This window comes from Ananas comosus, unplaced genomic scaffold (genome assembly GCF_001540865.1).
Source record: "Ananas comosus cultivar F153 unplaced genomic scaffold, ASM154086v1, whole genome shotgun sequence".
In the NCBI taxonomy this organism is placed as follows: Eukaryota; Viridiplantae; Streptophyta; class Magnoliopsida; order Poales; family Bromeliaceae; genus Ananas; species Ananas comosus.
This window is the reverse complement of record NW_017893505.1, coordinates 23,853-38,163: the sequence shown is the minus strand read 5'-3', so window position 1 is coordinate 38,163 and position 14,311 is coordinate 23,853. Positions and strand designations below refer to the sequence as shown.

The following is a 14,311-nucleotide window of genomic DNA, read 5'->3' as shown; positions in this document are numbered from 1 at the left end:
ATGCCAATCCATCTCTCTATTGTCAATGTCATAGCTATTTACCATTGCCAAGTCCAAGCCTCTCAATCATGCAATCTCTAGGGTCCAACAATACATGTCCTTCATGGTTCCATACCTTTCTACCTTCCAAGACATTAGAGAAAACATAATGAAACAACCAATAGTTCACATGTAAATTAACCCTAATATGCATGAGTGACTATACAACCATATGTTCAAGAAATAGAGAAACAGACATAGAAAAAAATCCAACGATTCCGGCGTGTACCCCCCACCTCTATTGGTCGTGTGGGTGTAGAATACGAAGGCTCCCGCACTTTACGATAGCCGATTCCGCGCCCTATAATCAAAATAGTGCTATATTAGGCCCCTTTGTATATGAACTATACTTTAACATTTTCGCAATGTTAAACGGAGTTGTCCAACGTGTTTAGGACACCCCCAATTAGGTTTCTACGAGGTCAATTTGTTCCCGAAAAATCCTAGGGCAAAAGCCCCAATTTTCAAGCTCTAACATGGTCATTTATGGTTTCCCCATGAATCGATCCCAACTCTAAGCAAACAATAGTTTAGGATCATCTAAGAAGCATCCTAGTAAGGTTTCTAGACCCTTGGAACCAACCCTAGGGCTCCTAACACCACTTTCAAGGATTCACCATGAGAGCACCTTGAGCTCTTATGGGTTTCATGGTGCTCAAAAGAGCCTCTAAAGCCACTAAGGAGCACAAAGCTCCAAAACTTAGGGATCAAAACCAAGCCCTAGACTCATTTCTACTAAAAACTCACCTTAGCCCAAGCTCCTCCAAGTCCTTCTTGTAGGAGAGCTTGTAGAACCCACCAAAGTCTCCAAATCCTCCTTCCCTTCACTCCTTCTTCTTCTTCTCCAAGCCCTAGAGCTAGGATTCTAGAGAGAGAAAGAGTGGAAATGAGAGAAGAGGAGAGAAATGGCTGTGGAAGAGAGGGGATGGGTCATATATAGTGTTGTAATAATTGCACTTAAGCCCCTCCACTTGTTTCCTCTTGAACTGCCCAGACTGGGCATTTTTGGCCTTCGTGGACCAGTCTCCCCGACCAGGGACCGGTTCCTGAACGGGGGTTTTCCAAGACTTAGCCAAATTTTCGGGTTTTTCAGCTGCTGCGCAACGAGGGACCGATCTGCCCTTCAGGAACCGGTCTCCCGAGGACCGGTCTCACCACCAGGGACCGGATGTCTCAGGGTTTCCTGGCAGGCTACGCGTACGGGGACCGGTCTCTCCTTCAGGGACCGGTCCCCGAGAGCTCAAAATCTGGGACTTAGCCAGATTTTTCAGATTTGCACTCTCGGGTCCCTTTAGCTTCATTTATGGACTCTAATGCACTTAGGGTCTACTCTAACTCATTCCACTTCGGGTTCCGCTCGTTTTGACGGAACTTGGCACGATTTACGAGGGATGTGGTATGTTACAGTTAGATTGATATCGGCTTGTGACACTCACAGCATGTGCGATATCAGGTCTCGTACATAGCATTGCATACATTAGACTTCCAATAGCTGAAGCATATGGGATTCTACTCATGCGTTCTCTCTTCTCTGGTGTTTTAGGACACATCTTTTTGGAGAGATAGATTCCATGCCTTAGAGGTAATAGACCTCTTTTAGAATTTTCCATGCTGAACCTCTTCAGCACTTCCTCTATGTACATCCTTTGAGATAGGCCGAGCAACCTTCTAGACTTGTCTCTATAGACTTTTATACCTAAAATGTAGGATGCATTGCCTAAGTCTTTTATGGAGAAATTCTGAGATAGCTACAACTTGACCGATGACATCATCCCAATGTCATTCCCTATTAGAAGTATATCATCCACGTACAATACGAGAAATGTGACAGCACTCCCACTAATCTTTTTATACACACATGGCTCTTCTTCATTTCTGATGAAATCAAATGATTTGATTGCCTCATTGAAACGAGTGTTCCAACTTCGCGATGCTTGCTTAAATCTATATATGGATCTCTGAAGCCTGCACACTTTATGATTATTTTTGCTAGAGGTAAAACCTTGAGGCTGTTCCATATAGATATCTTCCTCAAGATATCCATTAAGGAATGCGGTTTTCACATCCATCTGCCATATTTCATAATCATAATGTACAACTATAGCGAGTAAGGTTTGAATGGATTTTAGCATAGCCACTGGCGAGAAGGTCTCTTGATAGTCAATACCTTCTTGTTGACTATAACCTTTCGCCATAAGCCTTGCTTTATAGGTCTCTACCTTTCCATCTGAACCAATTTTCTCTTAAAGATCCATTTACACCCAATAGGTACTATACCCTCTGGTAAATCAACTAGTATCCAAACCTGGTTGGAATACATGGAGTCCATTTCAGACTTCATAGCTTCCTTCCATCTCTCAGAGTCGACGTCTGACATCGTCTCATCATAACCAATAGGATCATGTCTGTGATCTTTATCTCCTATTAGAAACATTTCCTGTACCTCTTCTACGACAAATCCCAAATATCTGTCTGGAGGTTGGGAGACTCTACTAGCTCATCATAACCAGTAGGATCATGTCTGTGATCTTTATCTCCTATTAGAAACATTTCCTGTACCTCTTCTACGACAAATCCCAAATATCTGTCTGGAGGTTGGGAGACTCTACTAGATCTTCGAAGTGGTTGTGTGTATGTTGGTTCCAATTGAACAGAGATTTTCGGTTGATCATGGTGGATTCGTTGCTCATCAGAAACATTTTCATTGAGTTCTATTTAATTTCCTCCGACTACCTCCTTCTTGAATAAATTGTTTCTCAAGAAAAGAGGCGTGCTGACTCACAATAATATTTTGGTCATGGGGAAAATAGAAATAGTATCCCAATGATTCTTTGGGATAACCAACGAATTTACCTTTATCTGACCTTACTTCCAATTTGTCCGTCTTTAACTTCTTAACATAAGCCGGACATCTCCAAATCTTTAGGTGACCAAGAGTTGGCTTTCTACCAAACCAAATCTCATATGGAGTAGTTGAAACAGATTTGGAAGGCACTCTGTTTAAGATATATGCAGCAGTAGGGAGAGCATACCCCCAAAGTGACATAGGCAAATCTGTGAAACTCATCATGGATCCCACCATATCTAATAAAGTGCGATTTCTCCGTGCAGATACTCCATGAAGTTGTGGAGTGCCAGGAGGAGTCCATTGAGAGATGATGCCGTTTTCTTTGAGGTAATTTGTCATGCCCCGCTCCCCGCCTATTTGGTCGGGTTCGGGCCACGTCAACAGACGCCGAACGGACAGGACCTCCCCTGTTCGCCCAAGACTCCAACAACAAGTATAATTAAGCAATCAATAATAAGATTTGCAATTATACAAGGCTTGCACGAGGGCAAACAACAACAGAAGCAAAAGCTCTAGGCTACAACATACAACCATATATGATATTTGATTACATTTTAACCAAATACAAGTAAACTAAAACTATTACATTCATTTTGCTATCATTCAAAGTTCTTTTACATCATAACCACTCCACCAAAATACATGATTTGTTTTCAACTTATACAATTCTAAATCAACAAAAGAAAGTTAATACATGAACCAAAAGGGAATGACTAAAATGCATATACTCCGGTGGCCACTAGCTATGGTGCAATATCCTTGTCTCGGTCCTCCGCCCTCCCGCTCGCGCTCGGACCTGTAGGATTAGTGGTGTGAGAACTACAACGAAGTTCCCAGTGGGTTAAGCAACCGACCTCGCAGAGTTACCCACTAGGTCTATTCTGGCATAAGTATTTCAAAGAAAGAAAATAGTAACCAATGCTAATGCTAATACTATGCCTGCAAGAAAACTGTCAATGGATATGTATAATCAATATAGAATGATTATGCATGCATGCTCTTTCATTAACTTTACTTTGGCTTTTACCCAATCTTACCGGTTAACCTTGTTAACCCCAATAGCTCACAACCCAAAATTTCTTAATAACGGGGGACTCGAACCTCCCTGGGAACCGTCTTCGGGGACCTCGCTCCCCGTGGTGACTATTCCGGAACGCACCGCTTGAGGGGGAGCTACCTCCCTCAAGCCAAGACTTATCGTGAGCATCGATCCAATTCCCACTTAGGGAATGTATATCCACTAGCCACAATGCCACTATCATAATACGTTTCTACCTATTTATTCATGCCACTCTCTTGATCATTCTTGTCACAATGCCACCAATGGTTAAACTTTGTTTAACGAGTCATGTCTCAATGCCAATCTTGTCTCCATTGTTAATGTCACCTTTGTTTACTATTATCGTAGTCCAAGTCTCATATTCATACAAGTATAGGGTACCATCATACATGTCCATCTATGGTTCATATCTATCTCTATATTCATCTACGTTAGAAGCATACAATTGAAATCCAACCAACATTCACATGTGTTCTACCCTATCATGCATGAATAACTATTGACATATGCTCAAGAAAAAGGTGATATAGATATAGAAGGGAATCCAACGATTTCGGAACGCACCCCCCACCTTGGATAGTTGTAGGATGCTACGGTTCGAATTTGATGATTTTTGGAAGCTTATCCCGTGTGCTGCGGCTATTTGTACCAAAACAGCGTTTTCGTCAATTCCTTCGCATACACTTGTCGGATCACCGAACCGAGCGCACCAACGCATTCGTTATACCTCTATTTAGGTTTCCACAAGGTCAANGACTCGAGTCTCTAATATTGAAAATCCTTTTTCGCTATTAACTCTGCCCTGGCTAAGCTCTTCTAAACTCGGTCTCATAAATCACATAGCACTAACGCTCCTATCTACCAAGGGAGATAGATTCCATATAAGTGCACACCCTATTTTTACAATGAACCTACTGCAACCAATATGCACCGCAAGAACCCGAATAGCTAGGGACGAAGTGTATGTACAGTCAAACTACAGTAACCTCATTGTGAATAGCCGAGGCACTGCAGGTCAAAGGACAAGTCACACTACTGCAATATTAAGTAAGTCACTGACGAGTGAGTAGACATCCAAGTAACTTCTCACATAGGTCATGTTCGGTGCTCTTGTTCTCTAACAACTATCTGCATATTCGCTCCAATGTCCTCACACTGTTGACTCGAGGCTCGTTTACCCAAAACGGAAAATGACTGATGCACCAATCTTACTGGATCAATCACCGTTTCCATGATGATCCAGCGATCGGGAGTATTTAGGAATTAACCATCAATAACACATGTCTCAAATTCTCAACTCTTGAGAATACATGTCATCATCTTATTAATTTTTTGGACGATTCATGGACACATACACAACATGAATGAAATAAAAATACAAATTTATTCATAATATTTTTAAATCAAATACAAATTTATATCCTAAAAAGAATACATGTGTCGGTCTAGTTGGCTTCTAGGGCATACATTTAACAATAATAACCATAATCCACATACACCCACTAATATTTAAAAATTAGTAGGTAATAAACTAAACTAATCCAACAGAAAGATAATACATATCAACAATGGATAGATCTAGAGCATAACTATTTAATACCGTCCTCACGCACCATTCCAATCCTCACCGCCGATGTCACCTGAAAAGTAGTGGGGGATGAGAATATGTAAACACGTCTCCCCTCCCAATGGGTACTGCAAGCCGACGAAGGCGAGTTGTACTCACCGGCAGATGGAAGAGATAATCAACAATAGTAAGCAAGTGAATTAGGTACAGTAGCTGTCACGCCCGGCTACCGGACCTATTTAGTCGGTTCGGGCATGTCGAACAGACGCCGAACGGACAGCACCTTCCCTGTCCGCTCAAGGCTTAACACAAGTACAAATCAAGTAGATATATTGAACATGCGGAAACATACATATATGGCTTGCACGAGGGCAAGCAGTAGCGAAAGTGAAAGTACTAAACTAAACAATATACAAGTACAATGATTAACTTTTAACCATATACATGCATTCAACTTATACATTTACATTCCTTTTTTTAACATCATTTCTTCTCTGATACATCACATGATATCTCAAAATATAACTTTTTGCATTTAACATAATCTCTTTTACATCATTCATATTCTCCAAAATAGGCCTTTACATTCTTTCATTTAAACATCTATAATCATCAAGTATAAAAGATGAAATATAAAAAGGGTATGCAACTATACAAAATGAAACCAACTAGAGTGGTCCATGTTTATGGCGCGATACCTTTACCGCGATCGTCGGTCGGCTCACTCGATCCCAGCTCTGTGGAAATAGTGGGGTGAGAACTACAACAAAGTTTCCAGTGGGTTCGGCCGCCGACCTCGCCGACTTTCCCACTATGTCTAAATTATAATAGAATAATAGATAGATAGTAACCAATTAAACAAATGCAGCTAATATGCCAGAACAAGATATAATCAATGCTATGCTCAAATAGAATGCTCATGATGAATGCAAGTTCACTTTCCATTACTTAATCTCGTGGCTAACCCGTCGGTTTCGCCCTCAAGTCCCTAAAATCGGGCCCTTAGCTTCCTCCCGACGGCACCGTGTAAGGAAATGTATGCATCTACATGTGCATTTAATGCAGTGGAAATAAATTTTTTTTCATTTATAAAATATGATCCAATCATGTATTTTTAATATCATAACATTTATGATATATATATATATATATTTAATTATATTATTATATAGATATATATATATTATATATTATAGTATATATAATATATATAGTACCAGATTCATCTCGTGTGAACCAAAGATTATTTTTAATCTTAATTAGAGAAGGTATCGAAATTAACCTTGTGAAATAACCAAATTATTTCATTGATTGAATCTGACTGTCTGTCTTTTTGAGCCGCACAAGTGTTCCGGCCTTCTACGTGTATTCCACATATAAGGTGTCAGATCTTGGTCCACACAAAATCATTAATCTCGAAATCCTTTCTGTGATTCTTGTATGCTGGAAAAATTATCTCAAACTTGATAGCAATTTGAAGATTGATTAACTTATTGAATCTAATTAATATTGGAAGCCACTCTCTTATTATTAAAATGATCTATATAGTGAAAGCTTTCTCTCTTTGTGTGTATTCTACTATCGGAATACCTATCTTGTTTCTTCATTTGGAGATGCTTTGATTTATAGGTTTTGGCAAAAGACATGGTGGGGTGGGGGAGGAGCCTTTCTCATAATTATATGAACATTTTTTTTTATTTGAGAGGGAATTTTTTTTTAGAGGAGATTAACTCCTTATCTGATTTTTTTAAAACGTTTTCACTTGTCTTCTCCTAATAGTATAATTAGCTGCGATTGTCTTTGTCTTTTATACTTCGTTTCACCTTTTTAAGATTAATTCAAAGTGAGTTTCACTTCATAAATTGTTCCCTTTTCATCATACTAAATAAAATTTAGTATTAGGTCACTTTACATTTTTCATTTTTTATCAATTATGAGTTTGCTACACTCTTAGCAGATTATAATTTTTGCTAACTTTAGCAAAATAGTCTCTGTTTAAAATTCCAAGCACTAGATCACACTACAGCCTTTATTGTGTGTCCACATAGGTTCATTCTAGCTGGTAGTTTTTTTTGACAGTAATTGTTGTGTGTGTTTTGTGTATTGTGTTGTGTATCGAACTTTTTCGATTAACAAAACTTTTGGCTTCCCGGTATGTATAATTTCAAACTTATATTAGTTTATCTTCTCATAGGTCCACATCTCACGAGTGAACCTACAGATAATATCGCGGCAACCAAATAGATTAACAATAGACAGAACTCGAGAGATTAGTTTTTTTTTATACCACTAGTCCGATTGGTCAGAGGTATGATTACTCTCAAACCCATTATCTCAATCATATTTTTTTCTCTGATTAACATTATATGAAAACTCTTTCCATAAATCATATTTTTTTTTTGTCTTGGCCAAGACTTGTATATCTGTAAAACAGATATATAGGACATTTATTCTCCAAGGTGATATTTTTTTTTTGACATCCCTACCTCCGTTATGACCAATGCCAGCACATGGTTTTTTTTAATGATTTAGTGTATAAATTATTTACACAGTCAATTCCACACGATTTGGTGTCTAGTCAAAGGATCATCACTTTGTATGGATTTACGACTTTTTTGCAGTAGACATCCATTGATTGTTCATAGTTGTCCTACGCTCAGTGAAATTTTGTTCTCCAATCAATACTGTATTGTTACTCTTTCACCCACTAATGATTTTGAAGAACTTTTTTAAAGAAGCTACAGGCCTACCTATCTATCGATTTAAACCGCCTCGTGATATATCTATGCATTGGGATTTAGAATTAATTACAGAAGAAATAATCTCAAATTCTAATCTTAGGAAATTAATTACTATTAATTCTATGGATGATTATAAATATGATTGGCATAATATGATTAGATTAATCATAAAGAAAGTTTTTTTTAATTATGGCATTTATGGCATAGTAACTAACAATTCTTTTTTTTGCATTATCATCACCCATTTATAGTGCATTTCTATCTTCCAAATGCCTTATAGCTTTTGCTGATGATTCTTTGGTTTTTTTTGTATATTATCAGCAGAAGCATCTTGCTGGTTTTTTCAATATATTCTGATATATGATATCGCCTGATTCAATATGTTTTGGATTTCTTGAGAGATTCTATTGTGCTCTCTTAGCTAACGCATTTGTAGTTGCGCTTTAATTGTTCAATAAAGCATTGCTGGTTTTTTCAATCACTGAACAACACTTGAGTTTGTAATAAATTTTTGATCAAACACCCTCCTTCGTAGGCTTGATGCGGCAAATATATTCTTTTGTTTTCTTCGTGTCACTTGTTTGAAACTCTTTCAAAAATAATTAACAAATATTTTTTTAGACTTTCTTCATCAACATGACATAAAAATTAGGTCTGTGAGTCCCTTCCAACTTCAATTCACACCTCAAAGACAGTGCATACCTTTAGTTCTTCTCAAGTAATTGAGATATTATTAAATGCATACCCATTTTTTTTACCCGGAGATTTATATCTGTCGTACATCACTGATTCAATGATGTAAGTCTCGTAATGTTTTTTTATCCCATAGCTTAAGCATAGGGATTCTATTCATGCGTTCTCTTCCTCAGTGATTGTTTTTATGAAATTTTTTGAAGAGATAATTTTGTGTCTTAATTTATTTTGGAATTTTTCATGCTACCTTTTTATTATTTTCTTGACATCCTCTGAGATAGGCGAGAACTTAACATTTTTTTTGTCTGTGGTCCTTCATTCTTATCTCGTTAGACTTTTATACAAATGTATTTTTTTCCTAAGTCTTTCATGTAGAATTTGATTTTTTTTTATAGCCACAACTGCATGATGTACATTTATCCTAAATGTCGTTCTCCTGATTAGAAGTATATCATCCGCGTACAAATCGAAGAATGTAACAGCACTTTCCACTAATTTTTTTATACAATGGTTCTTCCTATTTCTGATGAATCAACGATTTGATTGCATCATTGAACGAGTATTTCAACTTCGAGATGTTGTTTTAGTCCGTATATGGATCTCTGATTTTTGGGGGGGATTTTTAGTATAATTATTCTCTAGATGTAAAACTGAGTTTGTTCTCTATAAAGAATTAGTTCTGCTTTCAAATGAGTATTACCATTAAGGAACGCTTTTTTACTTTCAATATATCATTAAGTGGGCAGCTTTTACGATGTGACTCGTGCTTAATGTATTTTAGCATGCTAGTCCTTGTGGATATATTCATTAGTATGAGTAACTACTTTCTCGTTGAATCTATAATCCTTTCGCAACAGCTATTTATAGATTCCTCTACTTTCTCTATATGAACCAATTTTTTCTCTGAAATCATTTAAATTCTCATGGGTACTATTACCCTCTGTAAATCAACTTATGAGTCCAATAACTGTTTTGATACATGGAGTCCATTTCAGAATTGGACTTCGTTCCATCTTCAAGTGATGTTTGAATGCTTTTATTATTACCATAGATCATGTCTAGTGGATCTTTTCTCCATTAGTATATTTCCTGTACTCTTCTTTCTTATCTGTCTGGAGGTGGACTCTACTAGATTTGCGAAGTTGTATTTTGGTTCATTGAACAGAGATTTCGTTGATCATGTGGATTCGTTAGAAATTTTCAACTACTCCTTTTGATTTTTCATCAGAAGAATGAGTCGTGTTCTGACTATCATTTAATATTGTTGTCTCTATGGGGAAAAATAGAAATTATTTATCAATGATCTTTCGGATAACAACGATTACCTTTATCCGACCTTACTTCTCAATTGTCCGTCTTCATCTTTCTTAAATAAGTCGACATTCCCCAAATCTGAGGTGAACTAAGAGTTGATTCTACCAACCATATTCATTTATGAGTAGTAGAAAAGATTGGAAGCACTCTGTTTTAAATAATCCGCATAAGGAGAGCTACCCCAAGTGATATATGCATCTGTGAAGGACTCATCATGATGCACTATATTAATAATTTCGCGATTTCTCTTTTCAGATATCCATTAAGTTGTGCATGACCAGGAGAAGTCTTTGAAGATGATGCCATTTTCTTTGAGGTTTTATGAAAGTTGAACTTTAAAAGGTATAATTCCCTCTTCTATCTTGATCGAAGGATCTATAAATTTATCCAGTTTGTTTTTTATACTTCATTCTTTAAATGCTTTGAACTTTCAAGCTTCAGATTTTTTATACATTATAGTAGATACCTACCGCATATAAGTCGTCAGTAAATGTGATGAAGTAACAATAAATCTCTTGGATTGCTCTCTAAATGTCGCATCATCAGTATGCCACCAAGGCAAGATCTCAATGGCTTTTATCCCCTTGTCAATAAAGGGTAATTTGTTCATCTATTCCTTGAAGGACATGATATCAAATGATATGCTCGGAATCAATGAAACTCAAGGAGCCATCTTTAACCAATGTTAATCCGATTCTTCACATATGACTAATTAAGATGCGGCCCACATATACTTGTCATTTACCCTCTTTTAGGTTCTTAGACCCTATGGTCATCACATTCCTTGCCTTAAACTGTATTATATCCATATGCAAGTGATATAATTTCATCATTGTTCCTAGCTATCAATTTATTTTCAAATAAATTGAGAAGTATTATTCAAAAAATAAAATTTACAACAGTCAAATGTAAATTAGGAATAGAAATTTAAAGTTCTATTTAGCATTGACATAGTCATTTTGACTATGATATATGGTCTTCTTTGCATTTATTTGTTATTTCTCCCCTAGCTTTCTACTTGCTTAACCCATGGCTCGAGTGCACTTTGAAAGTCTAGTTTATTAGAATATCGACAGACTTTGATTTTTTTGTGTTATATGCTTTTCTTGTTGTTTTAGTCATGCGGCGGCAGTTTTTTCCAATGTCATCTCATTTAGGGAAAAATTTTCCTTTTTATGGCCTCTTTAGAATGTCTTTTACTATCAGCATTGGGCTCTTTGTGTAATTTCTTATTTCTCATTTAGATTTTCTTTTGTTGAGAATAAAGCCTTCCATAGCCAGATCGACTCCATTATTACCTTTTATTGTTCCCTCCGCTGTTACCAGCATATTCAAGAGCTCTGAGAGAGTGCACTGAATTTTATTCATTTGAAAATTCATGATGAACTGTGAAAATGAGTCAGGTAAAGACTGCAGAATTAAATCTGTCTGCAAGTCTGCATCCATTCGTAGGCCGAGCTTGGGAAGCTCCTCTATATCCTCAATCATTTTCAAACAATGATGATTAACAGATTGGCCATCGAACATTCTTGCTCGAAACAGCCGTTTCGATATCTCATATCCAGTAGAGCGGCTCTGTTCACCATACAGTTCTTGTAGGTGAAGTAGAATGGCCGATGCACTATTCATGTGTTCATGTTGGCGTTGCAACTCATTGCTCATCGACGCCAACATGTAACACCTGACTCTATTGTCGTCATCTATCCATTTTTCATAAGCAGCTCTCTCTTCCTCATTGTCATCAGCTGGAAGTTCAGGAGCAGGAGTAGTCAAAATATAGGCAATTTTTTCAGAATTGAGAATGATTCTCAAGTTCCGTAGCCAATCAGAAAAATTAGGGCCGGTCAAGCGATTGGCATCAAGAATTTTAGTAAGAGGGTTAGAAGCAGCCATATTCTGCATAAGGTAAAGATATTCAGTTAGTTATGTACTTTCATTATTCCATTTGATTATGGACTTTTAATCAAATGGTGTCTCCCACTAAGTTTTGCGGATCTTCACACTCCCTTAGTGCAGAAACGAAAACCTCTTAATTTGGTTTCAGTGGGGATTGCGGTCTCACCAATTTTGCAAATTACCTCACCTAACAGTTATTGGTAATTAGCAAATAGATGAGTGGACAACTCTTATCCAATGTTTCAGAAACATATTGGAATTATTCCTTGGCCTCTAGGACATAAAAGCCTCACCTAACAGTTATTGGTTCCACATCCTAGTTAAGTTTGACCTACCGTTCAATATGTGTATAAAACTAATATTAAACCCTCACCTAACAGTTATTGGGTACAATACTAATTTTACCACATAACATCAAATGTTGATAAGGTGGTTGTGCTTTCTTCATGCAAGTGGCCCATGTAACCATGCGTACCACTCAACATTTAGAAAAACGCCAACACCTTACAACGGTAGAAGGCCACAATAGGGTGTTCATAACACTCTTTGTTACAACTTAATATTTATAATAGGGAGTTTTGGCCTTTATTTCAATCTCATTAGATCTTACTTTTAAATTGCATCTAATGCAATTATTTTGTATCTAATACAAAATAATATTAAACATTGATGACTAAATAATCTCAAACCATATGATGAAATCACATAGTGCATCTCATGCCTCAACATATGTAATTTGATTTAGCCTTTATATATAACCTATCCAGGTTAATAGATTAAGTTATATGCAATTAAAATCCTTTTATTAATTGCATGCTAACTTAAATAGTTAACCACCATAAGATAATGACATATTAATTATGTCACCTGGGATTTATGATTGTCACCAATTACTTTCATATATCAAATATATGAAAATGCTTTCGCATTAAGGTTAAATCATACAACCCCAAATCCAAATCAATGACAAGAATAATTTTTGTGGTGACACGAGGGTGGCTCTGATACCACTGTAAGGAAATGTATGCATCTACATGTGTATTTAATGCAGCGGAAATAAAATTTTTTTCATTTATAAAATATGATCCAATCATGTATTTTTAATATCATAACATTTATGATATTAGTATATATATATATATATATATATATATATATATATATATATATGTATCTATATCTATATCTATCTCTATGTGACACACAAAAATTGTTATTCTAATCTAATTAGAAGAAGGGTTCGAATTTCAACCTGTGCAAATTACCAAAATTATTTCACAGTTGATTTGGATCTGAACTTCTGGTCCTTTGAGCCGCGCAAGTGTTCGGCCTCTATGTGTATCCACACAAGGCTGCTCCGGGATCTGTGCTTCACACAATCACAATGTAATCTCGAAACTCCTTTCGTGATTTCTTGTGTTAATGTGGAGAAAAATTAATCCTTAAAATTGTGCTAGCAATTTGAAGAGGATTAACTATTGAGACTAATTAATATTGGAGACTACTCTCTTATGATTAAAAGAGAGCTCTATATAGTTGAAAAGCTTTCTCTCTTTGTTTGTATTCTACTTCAAATCACCTATATTGTTTTTTCATTGGGAGATGCTTTGATTTATAGGTAGGGCAAAAAGACAAGGTGGAGGTGGAGGAGCGTTCTCATAATTAATGAAACATTCATTAATAAAGAAGCATCTCTCTCTCAAATTTGGAGAGGAGAGAAAGAAAGAAAACACTCACCATAAATGAGAGGAGAGTTAACTCCTCTTATCTGATATGCATAGAGAAGAAGAGAGGAAAGGAAAACGTTTTCACTTTTCTTCTCCATTAATAGTATAATTAATATGCACATTGTCTTTCTTTTCTTTTTACTCGTCTTCACCTCCCAACAAATTAATACAAGGATTAATTAAAGAGAGTTGTCACTTCATAAATTGTTGCAACTATTGCACATAAGCCCTCATACTAAATCAAATTTAGTATTAGGTCACTCTACAATTTTCAATTTTACAATTAGAGTTTTTGCTAACCACCTTAGCAAATAAATTCTTACTCTGCTACTTTAGCAAAATAGTCTCTGTTAAATCTCCAAGCACTAGATCACACGCAGTCTTTATTGTGTGTGACCACATAGGTTCAATTCTACCTGGTAGTGA

The 14,311-nt window shown here is 36.5% G+C and overlaps 1 protein-coding gene across 1 annotated transcript; it reads right to left on the bottom strand.

Moving 5' to 3' along the window:
- Positions 1-11,498: 11,498 nt before the first annotated feature.
- LOC109706190 lies at positions 11,499-12,155 on the bottom strand. Its single transcript, XM_020226993.1, has one exon. The coding sequence runs from the start codon at positions 12,153-12,155 to the stop codon at positions 11,499-11,501; it is 657 nt and encodes a 218-aa protein (XP_020082582.1).
- Between the last annotated feature and the right edge of the window lie 2,156 nt (positions 12,156-14,311).

What these genes read in the sequence shown, in the direction of transcription:
- LOC109706190 (XM_020226993.1), bottom strand. Translation starts at nt 12,155, where the DNA reads ATGGCTGCTTCTAACCCTCTTACTAAAATTCTTGATGCCAATCGCTTG.